This window comes from Leopardus geoffroyi, chromosome A2 (assembly GCF_018350155.1).
Source record: "Leopardus geoffroyi isolate Oge1 chromosome A2, O.geoffroyi_Oge1_pat1.0, whole genome shotgun sequence".
Taxonomy (NCBI): Eukaryota; Metazoa; Chordata; class Mammalia; order Carnivora; family Felidae; genus Leopardus; species Leopardus geoffroyi.
In genome coordinates, this window is record NC_059331.1 from 12,036,554 (window position 1) to 12,049,295 (window position 12,742).

The 12,742-nt window shown below is 50.8% G+C and overlaps 1 protein-coding gene across 1 annotated transcript in view; it reads left to right on the top strand.

Moving 5' to 3' along the window:
- AP1M1 (adaptor related protein complex 1 subunit mu 1) overlaps positions 1–12,742 on the top strand; it is a 29,384-nt gene that overhangs the window by 4,253 nt on the left and 12,389 nt on the right. The window contains exons 2-5 of the mRNA XM_045492394.1: positions 1,370–1,526; positions 3,349–3,416; positions 4,966–5,096; positions 5,810–5,957. Of these exons, the coding sequence (XP_045348350.1) occupies positions 1,370–1,526; positions 3,349–3,416; positions 4,966–5,096; positions 5,810–5,957 (504 nt within the window). The remainder of the gene's footprint in view (positions 1–1,369; positions 1,527–3,348; positions 3,417–4,965; positions 5,097–5,809; positions 5,958–12,742) is intronic.

Consider the following 12,742-nt stretch of genomic DNA (forward strand, 5'->3'; position numbering starts at 1 on the left):
AGCCAGGAAAGAGGTTCTCGTTTTGATTCTCTCCTTCTCTCCTGGCTTGAAACAATGACGACCATGGATTTTACAAGAGCCCAGGTTGTGACGCAGGCGGCTCCCAGCTTGGTCAGCTCAGCAAGGCCGATCTCCGCACGCACGTAGCGGGGCCCTGCAGCTGCTGCCCACATGAGCTCACGAGAGCGGCGGCAGCTGTAGGCGGCGTCTCCAGATGGAGCCTTGCTCAGCCTGGCGGAGCTTCAGGCTGCCTCCTTGTTCCTTCAGGGAGGCGTGATGGACGTGTACCCAGCTGCGTTTATTCCAGCGCACAGCGTGGTGGTTCGGTCATTGTATATACCCAGGAAGCCAGAAGCACATGCCCTGTCGCCCCCTAAAGCTTCCTCAGGCCCCTTGTGTCCAGCCCGTTCCCAGAAAGCCACCGATTTTCTGTCACCGTTGGTGAGGGTTTTATGTAAGTGGGTTTTATGTGGGACAGGATATGGGACTTGCTGTCTGTTGTCTGGTGGCTCACCTGGCCCAGGGGTCTGGATAGACCCTCGTGCTGTGGCTCGAGTCAGTGGTCTTTCCTTCTTGTGGCTGAGTTGCGTTCCAGGATGGACACAGTTCTTGTTTCTGGTCGCCTGTTGAAGGACATTGGTTCTCACTCTAGTCTGGATCACTCGATCGATCTGTTTATCTATTTAAAAAGTTTATTTAATTATTTGGAGAGAGAGCGTGCGTGTGCATGAGCTGGGAAGGGGCAGAGAGAGAGGGAGACGGAGAAGATCCCAAGCAGGCTCAGCGTTGTCAGCACAGAGCCCAACGAGGGGCTCGAACTCACTAACCATGAGATTATGACTTGAGCCAAAATCAAGAGCTGGACACTCAACTGACTGAGCCACCCAGGCGCCCCCAGTCTCTGGGTCTATTTAAAATAAAGCCGCAGCGAACGTTTGTGTGCGAGTCTTGGCCACAAGTGGCTTTTAGTGGATGTGAACACTCAGCAGTGTCCCCTGATTGGGTACCCTGACACAGGCAGAAGAGCAGAGTGCATTAGCATAGGAAAGGCTCTGAGAAGGTCTGCAGTGAGAACCTACAGGATGTTGTTTTCACCTGGCCTCTCCCAGTTGACTGAGTTCTGGACTGCGACCTCGTATTGCTTTCCCCCGCGAGGAACCCAGTTGGCCCCTGTGGAGTTCACTCTGGGAAATGCGCTCCTTGAGGGATTCCCTGGGGGATAGAGGTCAGCGCGGCCTGGAGTCTCTGATGGCCAGAGGTGTGAGTGGGGTCCTTGCGGCAAGGGAGGTTGGCTTGTCTCACGCCCCACCGCACGCATCTGGCTGTGGGCCTCCAGATGGAAGCAGCCTCACCCCCCATCCCCGCCTAGGTGCTCATCTGCCGGAACTACCGTGGCGACGTGGACATGTCCGAGGTGGAGCACTTCATGCCCATCCTGATGGAGAAGGAGGAGGAAGGGATGCTGTCGCCCATCCTGGCCCACGGGGGGGTCCGCTTCATGTGGATCAAGCACAACAATCTGTATCGTATCCCTTTGCGGGGGAGCTCCCGGGGGCCTCCTGCGTGGGTGTGTGCGTGTGCGCGTGTGTGGGCCCGCAGGCAACCGAGAGTGGCCGGCACCTGGCCCGGGGCTGGCTCGGGCACACCCTCCCGGAGCTCCCTGCGGCCGGAAGAGATGAGCAGAGAACACGGTGGCAAGTGTGACGGGAGCTGGGCGAGGAGAGGGTGTGGCAGGGGACCTCATCTAGTCTGGGGACCCAGGAAGGCTTCCCCGAGGAGGTGACATCCAGAGGAGCCCTGCAGGAAGGCCAGGTGTCCACCATCCAGAGCAGTGGGCAGACGCCAGGAGCGATAGACCTGGGCAGGGGCTCTGCAGAAGGAACAAGCTCATTCTGGAAGCTGCAGGAGGGGTGGTGAGAACACCGGGAAGGGATATGTGGTGGGAGCAGCCCAAGTGGTCAGCAACGCTGCGGGGTCTCGAGGGACGTCACCGTAGATGTGATGGGAAGCCTTCCGGGGGTTTTAGGGGGCGGGGGGGGGGTGACACAAAATCAGTTTGCATTTTCTGAAGGTTTCTGGCTGCTGAGCAGAGGCCAGGCTGCAGGGAAGCCGGAGTGGATGTGGGGAGGGGGAGGGGGCCAGAGAGCCCCGGTCGGACTGACCTGCTACCATCCTGTCTGGGTCCCTGGGGTCCAGCTCCTGCCCCACCTCTGTTTCTCCCTCACCTCTCTGGAGGGCCCGGGGGGCTGCTCGCAGAGTACTCAGAGAGAGTACCGCAGGTGGCTTGGAACCCGGAAGCTGGACGACGGTGAAGGCGCCCGGGTCTGGGGGGGGGGGGGGGGGGGGCGGGGGTGTGAGCCCAGTGGGAGCCGTCAGACCAGTTTCCGGTTGGGCCCTGGCTCCACGTGTGGGCAGCGGGGAGGAGACAGCGGTGGCTCACCCCTCCGGGTGCTGCTGCCCGGTGCCCCCAGCACCCCCGGCCTCCCCGGCCTGTCGCTAGTTCTGCTGTCCGGTGACGGTCTCCGGCCGGCCCAGCCTTGCGGTGCCCACTGGTCCTCCTTAGCACCTGAAGGCATGCGACCTGGGCTGGAGGCCCAGCACCTGATACCTGGGTCCCGGCTCCTGGCAGGAAGTGAGGTGGATGTGGCCCCTGCTGTCCCTGTCACCTGCGGCTCCCAGCTCAGCCCTGGGGCCGGGCGGCCCAGGCCTGTCATGAACGGCCACGGCCAGGGCGCAGCCCGCGTGCCTGCGGGGGAGGAACCGGCCTCCCCCCGTGATGATGTCGGAGGGGCATCTGTGCCACGTGCTTCGCACACATTGCCTCAGCGACTCTGCTGCCGGGCGCCCATCAAGCAAGTGAGAAAATGGGGCTCCGTTAAAAAGGTTTGCTTTAGGGGCCAAGGCTTGCAGGAAGGGCCAGACCCAGCGTTGGCCCTGGCTGCCTCCTCTGGAGCCTGCTGGTCACACAAGCCGTTGGCTTCTGGGGAAGGACCAATCATCGCAGTCCTGCCTTCTGCTCCCGCAATGAGCTGCACGCTGCCTCCCCACCCTGGGCTAGAGCTCTCAGCGCAGATATCACCTCCTCGGGGCAGCCCCCACCCCGCCCCAGCAGCTGGGGCGGGCTCTCGGTGCCCCCTGCTGCCTCTCTGTCATCGAGCAGTTCCTGGGGTTTGGGACCATGTCTGGCGACTGCCTGTCCCGGGCCTGGCTCCGACCCAGTAGCCCACCGAAGGCCTGGTGAATGGCCGGGGGTGGGGGTGGGGGTCCTTCCGAGACGCGGGGTGAGTCGGGGTCTGTGAGGCAGCAGTCTGGGCCTCTGAACTCTCCTTAACCGTGGCCGCCATGCAGTGGTTGCTACCTCCAAGAAGAACGCATGTGTGTCGCTGGTGTTCTCCTTCCTTTATAAGGTGGTGCAGGTGAGTTGACCCGGGGAGGGGTGTCAGTCGCCCTGGCTTTGCTGTGTGCTCGAGGGCTGGAGCACTCCTGGGGAGTTCCGGGGCTGGAAGCCCAGGGAATGGGAAGGGGAGCTCCAGCTGCCCTGTGTGTGGGACTTCATGGCCTTGGTGTCCCTCTGCCCTGACGAGGGGAGGAAAGTGAGCAGGAGGTGGAGCTCAGGGCAGGTCGGTGCACCCGGACCTCAGGAAGGACAGGTACGCCCCACCGCTGGCTGTGGGAGGGTGGAGGGTGGCCCGCTGAGAGGCCGAGTTTAGGGAGGTAGGCTAGCCGGGAGGAGGGCAGAGCAGCCAGTTCTGCGCAGAGGTGGGGAGGCGCGAGAGCAGCACAGGCAGAGGCCCTGCGGCCACAGTGTGTGTGGTCCGGTCGGGAGCATCGGGCTGGCCAGTGTGCCTGGGGCCCGCGGGGGGCTGCGATCAGCAAGGTGTGGGTGGGGCTGGGCTGCAGGGTTGGGGGCAAACAGGACTTAGTGAGGAGTTTTGATTTCGTTCCTGACGAGAGATGGCGGGCGACTTTAAGCGGGGGACTGATGAGACCTGATTGGAGTTGAGATCGGCTCCGTGGCTGCTAAGTGGAGGAAAACTTGAAGGCAGCAAGGAGGCCAGCGAGGAGGTTGCCGCAGGCTTCCAGAGCAGAAATGGAGGGACCGGGCTGGGGCAGGGGCCGTGGGGTTGAGGGAAGTGGAGAATCGGACCCGGGAGGCCTGCGGTGAGCCCTCAGGTGGTACCGCGTGCGGCTAGCTCAGGAGTCACTGGTGCTGAACACGGGGGGACTGGTCTGGGACGTGGAGACATGGGGGCAGGAGAGTATGTGTCCCCCTGGGAAGCCCTGAGTGCAGGCTGACGGGTAGGCTTTCGTGCCAGGGCAGTGGCCCTGTTGCAGGAGTAAAGAGGGGCACCGGCAGGTCCGAGAGGGTGGGAAGAACGTTCTCCTTCCTGCCGTGTCTGGCATTTCCTGTGACTTTCCTTCGGTGCGGGTGCTAACGAAACTTTTCTCCCTTCCCTTGTTCGGTCGACTTAATTTTCTGTTGAACTGGGGGACATGTGTCCGTGGCCCAGGGGGCTCGGAAGAGTCCGGAAGAGCCACTGGTTATGTCTCCAGCGGCTCTTGCCCCTCACCTGAGTCACTTGTAGCTCAGAGGCAAAGGGTGACCGTTCACAGCAGGGATTGAAGAGAAGCTCAGATGGGGCCCTAGCCAGACTGGGGGTGACTGTCAGGGAGGAGAGGAGAGAGGGACCCTCGGGAGTGGAGATGCAGGGCTTCTGACCAGGCCCCCGGAGGACGCCCGCACTGCCTGCAGCTCGCGACTTGCCTCACGGGCAGCCGTCGCTGTCCTGCCGCGGCCCCTGAGTCTGAGGTCGTGTCTGTGGCATGTCGCCAAGCCTGGAACGTGGGTAGATGCAGCTTGTGGGCAAGAGGGCTGTTGGTTCTGGGCCCTGCGGCATGAAGGACAAGTGGGTTTGTGCGGGAGGTCCCCCTCCTGCGTCTCAGCCACCCGCCGCCCCCGCCCAGGTGTTTTCAGAGTACTTCAAGGAGCTGGAGGAGGAGAGCATCCGCGACAACTTTGTCATCATCTACGAGCTGCTGGATGAGCTCATGGACTTCGGCTACCCCCAGACTACCGACAGCAAGATCCTGCAGGAGTGAGTGGGTGCGGTGGGGACCCAGGCTTGGGGCTGGGGGAAACGAGCGTGCCTTCACGCCCTGTGCCGCCACCCTGTCTCCTGGCCTTTGTGGTTTCTGTTGGGTGGTTTTGGATTCTTGGCCGCTCCGCGTCCCTGCACAACGTGAGCATTGTTCAGGGCGGTGCACTGGATGCCTGGTTATCAGGGAGTCACCGCCTTTGTTTCCGCTCATGTAACCGAGGCTGAGAGAGAAACGCGTCCTTCTTCGCCATCCTGCCCTTCACACCGGGGCACACGGACCAAGCACTTTCTGTGAACCCGGCCCCGCGGGAGCGGCTCCCCTTTTCTCCGTTCTCTGTCAGAGGCCCCGCTCCCCATTTACACGGGGCAAGGGTTACTCAGAGAACTGGCCCGCGTCGCATCTCGTGCGTTGTTCCCCGGGGGGGGTCGGGGTCGCCAGCTCCCCTCCAGGGACTCAGTCCCCTCTGCATGTGGCCGTGGCAGCTGGCGCACACTCCCTGTGGTCCCGCCCGTGCCGGCTCCTTGCCCCTCCCCCACCCCGGCCTAAGTGAGCGCTCTGTGCTCATGGTCACTTGAGTTTTTTGGGGCTTTTTGGAAATCCTGACATTCTTGTATGAAACGGCCCAGGTGAAACTGGAGCCTGCCACCGGGAGGGGCTGTTTTCGGAATGTCCGTGCCTGAGCTCCTCAACTCTGGGCCTGGTCCCACAGGTACATCACCCAGGAAGGCCACAAGCTGGAGACGGGGGCCCCGAGGCCCCCAGCCACCGTCACCAACGCAGTGTCCTGGCGGTCTGAGGGCATCAAGTACCGGAAGAACGAGGTGTTCTTGGACGTCATCGAGTCCGTCAACCTCTTGGTAGGGCTTCCTCTCCTTTCTTTTCCTCTGGTGGAAAAATGTTGTCTTCTCCACGATTGACGTGAGGACGAGCAGACTTTGAACAGCAGCGGAGCCCTGGGAAGCCGTTACTTTCTGGGTGACGGCAGATCCGCAGCAGTCAGGCCGCGCTGCAGCTGGCGCTCGTTCAGGCTTCCTTAGCTTCTGTTCTTGTTGGGGGTCCACGCAGGGGCCTTGTGGGCGTTGCTGTGGAAAGCAGGGGGGAGGTTGAAAAGCGCAGGGATCCGTATTCAGAAAGACCGCCTCACTCACGATCCACTGTCCTTTTGGGCCTCACGCTGTAAATTCACAAACGCACGCGGTCCTCCCGTCGCACCGAGAGCGGTCGCGGCTCTCCTGCCGCTGGTTTTCTTAGGTTTCTTTACTGTTTGTGCGTGTTTGCTTTTTCCTTTGGTTTTATTTTTTAAGTTCTCACTAAGTCAAATTGACCTTTTTTCCTATTAGTTTTAGCCCACATAGAGATTCTTGTTCCCCTTTGCCGTAATCAGGATACGTGTCACCTCTAACACCTCCCTCCTGCCGCCTCTCCACCCCCTGGCAGCCACTGCTCCGGTCGCGTCGCGCGTCGCTAGCCAGTAGGCCCCATGCTCCACGCCGCCTCTTTGCCAGCCCGTGTGGCCTGGGCCCGGGGGTCCTGCTCCTGACTGGCGTTGGAGCACCACATCCCAGTGCCCGTGTCGTTCACCTTCATCTCCTCCCACAGGCGTTTTTCGTCTCACCTGTCACAAGAAGGGCGGGTACAGGTATTAGAGAGAGAGCGCGAGCGAGCGCAGTCACGTACCTTGTATTACAGTTTGTGGTTATAACTGTCCCATTTGATCTTTGTTGCTCTTCTCTTACTGTGTGTAACTTACGTATTAACCTGTATTACAGGTATATACATTTAGGAGAAAACATAGCATGTGATGAGGGTTCCCAGGCAACCACTGGGGGTCTTGGACCGTCTCTCCTGCAGATAAGGGGGACTCCTCTAGTGTCTTGTTGAGGTTGTCATATGCGTGGAATCCCAGAGTATGTGACCTTTTCAGTCTGGCTTCTTCCACTAAGCATAATGTCTTTGAGACTTGTCCAAGTTGCTGTGTTTATCAAGAGCTTGTTTCTTCTTCTTCTTTTCTTTAACGTTTATTTATCATTGAGAGACAGAGAGACACAGAGCATGAGCAGGGGAGGGGCAGAGAGAGGGGGAGACACAGAATCCAAAGCAGGCCCCAGGCTCCAAGCTGTGAGCACAGAGCCCGACGCGGGGCTTGAACTCACAAACCACGGGATCATGACCTGAGCAGATGTCGGACGCTTAACCAACTGAGCCACCCAGGCGCGCCCCGCCTGTTTCTTCTTATATCCATTTGTATTTATTTTATTTTCGGAACCACACCGTGTTTATCCATTCACCTCTTGAAAGACTTTTGGGTTGTTTCCAGTGTTGGGCTATTGTGAGTGGAGTTGCTATAAACATTTCGTGTGCAGGTTTATGTGTAAACGGAAGTTTTTCTTTCTCGAGGGCAAATACCCAGAGTGGGATCGCTGAGTCACATGGTAAGCGTACGTTTAACTTTATAAGAAACCGCCAGACCGTCTTCCAGACTGGCTGCTCCATTTTTGCCTTTTCACCAGCGGTGGATGAGAGTTCTGGTGGTTCCATATCCTCGAGCACTGTTTTGATTTTCTGCATCTTAATAGATGTATTGTGCTAGCTCATTGTAGGTATAATTTGCAATTTCCCGATGGCTGATGACGTTAAATGCGTCTCTGTGTGCTGCTTTGTCATCTGTATTTCATCTTTGGACAAGTGTCTTTTCATGTCTTGTGAGCATTTTTAAATTGGGTTGTTTGTTTTCTGATCGTTGCATTTTGAAAGTTCTTTATGTATCCTGGATAGAAGTCTCTTGTCAGATACGTGATTTGCAGGTATTTTCTCCCAGGCCGTCACTTGTCTTTTCATTCTTTCGGTACAGTGTCTTTCACAGGACAAAAGTTTTTAATTTTGAGAAAATCTAATTACCAATCTTCTTGTGCGTGTGCTTTTGGTGCCGCGCTGCCGAACCCAGGGTCATGTAGGTTTTCTCCTAAATTGTCTTCTAAAAGTTTTCTGGTTTTACATTAAGGTCCATGACCAACTTTGAGTTAAGTTTTATATAAGCTATGAGGTTTGTGTCCATTGTGTGGATGTAGAACAGTGTTCTGCAGTTGTTCCAACATCATTTTTTGAAAAACTACCCCTTTCTCCGTTAAACTGCCGTTGTGTTTTTGTCAAAAATCAGTTGGCCGTATTTGTGTGAGTCTGCATTCATCTGTATTATCTATTCATTCACCAACACGGCACTGTCTTTGACAACTGTAACTTTATTAAGTCTGAAAATCAGGTAATGAGATCCTTCCAGCGTTCTTTTTTCAAAATTGTTTTAGCTATTTAGTTCCTTTGCATAAAATATTAGCATCAGGAGGCATCTGGGTGGCTCAGTCAGTTGAGTGTCCGACTTTCAATTTTAGCTCAGGTCATGATCTCATGGTTGTGGGATTGAGCCCCACATGGGGCTCTGCACTGACGGCTCGGAGCCTGCTTGGGATTCTCTCTCTCCCTCTCTCTCTGCCTCTCTCCTGCTTGTACGCATGCACGCTCTCTCTCTCTCTCTCAAAATAAATACATATATTTTTAAAAAGTTTAAAATGTTAGCATCAGCTTGTCTGTGTCTACAAAAAAAATCCTGCTGGATTTTGATTGGGATTTTATTAAATAACTATTAAATAATCAGTGTGGGGAGTGCCTGAGTGGCTCAGTTGGTTAAGCATCCGACTTCAGCTCAGGTCATGATCTCGCAGTCCGTGAGTTCAACCCCTGATTCAGGCCCTGTGTTGACAGCTCGGAGCCTGAGCCTGCTTCGATTCTGTATCTCTCTCTCTCTCTCTCTGCCCCTCCCTGCTCACACTGTCTCTCTCCTCTCTTTCACAAATAAACATTAAAAAATTTTTTTTAATAAATAATCAGTGTGGAAAAGAATTGGTATCATTAGTATAGTAAGTCTCACAACCCACAAATGCTGTATGTCTCTCTAGTTAGGTCATCTTTTTTTTTTTTTTTTTTAACATTTATTTATTTTTGAGAGACAGAGACAGAGCTTGAGTGGGGAAGGGGCAGAGAGAGAGAGAGGCACAGAATCTGAAACAGGCTCTAGGCTCTGAGCTGTCAGCACAGAGCCCGACGTGGGGCTCAAACTCATGAACTGTGAGATCATGACCTGAGCCGAAGTTGGACACTTAACCGACTGAGCCACCCAGGCACCCCTAGTTAGGTCATCTTTGATTTCATTCACAAACATTTGGTAATTTTTACCATGTATATGTTATGTTAGAGTTATACTTAAGTATTTCATATTTTTGAAAGTATCATAAATTGTATATTTTAGATTTACTTGGTAGAAGTCACTTGTGAAACTATCTGAGCCTAGAGATTTCTGTTCCAGAATATTTTTAACTACAAATTTCAATCCTGTAATAGTTATAGGATTCTTCGGGTCTTCTGTTTCATCTTGGGTGAGTTTTGGCAGTTTGTTGTTTTTAAGAAGCTGATCTACTTCGTCAGAGTCATTGAGTTTATGTGTATAGTGTTCTCTGTAGTATTCCCTTACTGTCTTTTTAATGTCTGCAGGGTCGGTGCTGATGTCCCCTCTTTCATTCCTGATATCAGTCACTTATGTCATATTTTTTTTTCTTTGTCAGTCTTGTGAGAGTTTCATCTATTTTATTGGTGATGAATTGGCTTTTACCAAGAATTGGCTTTTGATTTCATTGATTTTCCATTTTCAATTTCATTGATTTCTGTTCTTGGCTCTAGTATTTCTTTCTCTGTGATTTGAGTTTGTTTTGCTCTTCTTTTTCTAGTTTCTTAAGTTGGAAGCGAAGATGCTGATTTGGAATCTTTCTTTTCTAATATAAAGATTTAATGTCGTACATGTCTCAGCAGTGCTTTAGCTACGACCCATAATTGGTGTGTTAGATTTTCATCTTCAAAATATTTTCAAATTCCTCTTGAGACTTCAGTTTTGACTCATGGGTTATTTATTTATTTATTTATTTATTTTAATGTTTATTTTTGAGAGAGAGAGAGAGAGAGAGAGAGCATGAGTACGGGAGGGGCAGAGAGGGAGACACAGAATCTGAAGCAGACTTCAGGCTCTGAGCTGTCAGCACAGAGCCCGACACGAGACTCGAACCCACCAACTGCGAGATCATGACCTGAGCTGAAGTCGGACTCCTAACTGACTGAGCCACCCAGGCACCCTGACTCGTGGATTATTTAATGAAAGTGTGTTAATTTTTAAATGTTCACCTATTTTTCTGTTACTTTATTGTCATTGTTTTTTTGTTTTTAATTTAATTACATTATTGTTTAAGAATATACTTTCTATGCGGTGCCTAGGTGACTTAGTCAGTTAAGCATCTTGGTTTCGGCTCAGGTCATGATCTCATGGTTCGTGAGTTCCAGCCTTACATCGGTCTCCATGCTGACCATGTGAAGCCTGCTTGGGATTCTCTCTCTCAAAATAAATAAACTTTAAAATATATAAATATATTTTTTATAATGCCCATTCTTTAAAATGTAAGGTTTGTTTTAGTGACCCAGAATGTGATCTCTCTTGCCAAACGTTCCAGATACACTTGAAAAAAATATATATTTTGCTTTTGTTGGGTGGCCTGTTCTGTAATTGCCAATTAAATCCTGTTGGTTGGTGACATTTATTTCTTCTAGCTTTTCTTACTCATTTTCTGTCTACCAGCTCTACCTATTATTGATAGCGTTAAAAGCCCCAGCTGTTAATTGCAGATTATGTCTTAGCATATTTTGAAGCTATGCTGTTAGGCACAGGCACATTTAGGATTCGTATGTTTCCTTGGTGAAATGACCCTTTCTTTTATCATTATATAAGGTCCCTCTTTATCCCTGGTAATTTTTTTGCTCTGAAGTCTATTTTGCTATTAATATTGTCACTCCAGAGATTATTCCATCAGTGTTTACACACTATGTGTTTTTCTATCCTTTTACTTCTTTTTTTTTAATCCTTTTATTTTATTTTTTTGAAGATTTTATTTTTAAGTAATCTCTACATCCAACATGGGGCTTGAACTCATAACTCCAAGATCAAGAGTCACACACTCCACTGACTGAGCCAGCTAGGTGCCCCTATCCTTTTATTTTATTTTTTTAAAGTTATTTAAATTCTAGTTAATATACACGGTAATGTCAGTTTCAAGTATACAGTGTAGTGATTCAGTACTTCCATACATCATCCAGTGCTCAAACTGGGTCATTTTTTAATATCCATTCTGGCAGTCTTTGTCTTTTAATTGTTATGTTTAGAGCATTTATACTTACTGTAACTGTTAATTTGTTAGATTAAAATGTCTGCCATTTTATTGTTTTCTTTTTGTTGCCTCTGTTTTTCATTCCTTTGTGTTTTTTTTTTTTTTCCTATCCTTCCATGGTCTGTTTGAATGTTTTTAATATTCCATTTCATTTCTTTATGGTGGTTGTTACCATATCTCTTTATATAGTTGTATCTAGTGGTTGCTATAAAATGCATACTTACCTGCTTAGAATCAATATTTCACCACTTCACTTGGAATCCAGAAAGTTTCCTACCCCTCAATGCTAGAGCTGTTTTATACATTAATCTAGATGCATTGGAAACCACCTCCGACAGTGGTAAGATTTGTTGCTCTCAGTTCTCAAACATGCTTTAAAGCAGTCAAGACAATAACCCATTTAACTCAGACATTTGGCACTTCTGTGGCTCTCCCTCAATTTCCTGACTTTTCCCAGGTTTCCTTCCGGTATCATTTCCCTTCTGCCTAAAAAGCTACTCTTAGCTGTTCTTTCAGAACAGGTCTACTTTGCTTTTCCTCCATCTGAGAATGTCTTTATTTCTGCTTCATTCTGAAGGATATTTCAACTGGATACAGGTTCTGGGTTGACAGTTGTCCTTTGGCTCCTTGAAAATGTTGTGACATTCCCTCCAGGTTCCATGCTTCCTGGTGAGAAATCTACGGTCACTCGAATCCATATTTCCCTGTAGGTAACACATTGCTTTTCTCTGGATGCTTTCCAGATTTTTTCTTTGTCTTTAGTTTTCAGCAGATAGATTTGCTGTGTCTGGGTATGGATATCTTTAGGTTTCTACTGTTTGGGATTTGTTCATCTTCTTGTATCTGTTTGGTTATGTCTCCTACCAAAATTGGGATGTTTGCAGCCATTATGTTCTCAAATATGTTTGCCCAGTGACATGAATATCAGACCTTTAGTCAGTGTCCCAAGGGCCCCTGAGGTGCTGTTTCTTTTATCCCATCTTTTTTTTTTCTCTTTGTTGTTTAGATTGGATGCTTCCTTCTGATCTGTCTTCAGGTTCACTGACCCTTTCCTGTTTTATCTCCATCCTTTTGTTGAGCCCATCCAGCAAGTTTTGTATTTCAGTTACTGCATCTTTTAGTTCTAAAATTTCCATTTGATTCTTCTTCCTATAGTTTGCTTCTTTACTGAGACTTTCTATTTTAACATTTGTTGCAAGGGTGTTTGTAATTTTTACATAACTGTTTAAAGTCTTTTGTCAGATAATTCCAACATTTGCATCAGCATTGGCATCTGTTGATTGTATTTTCCGTGTGAGTTAAATTTTCTTGGCTCTTTGTATGCTGAGTATTTTTAGATTGTATCTTGGACCTTTTTGAATGTTACATTATAAGATTCTAGGTCT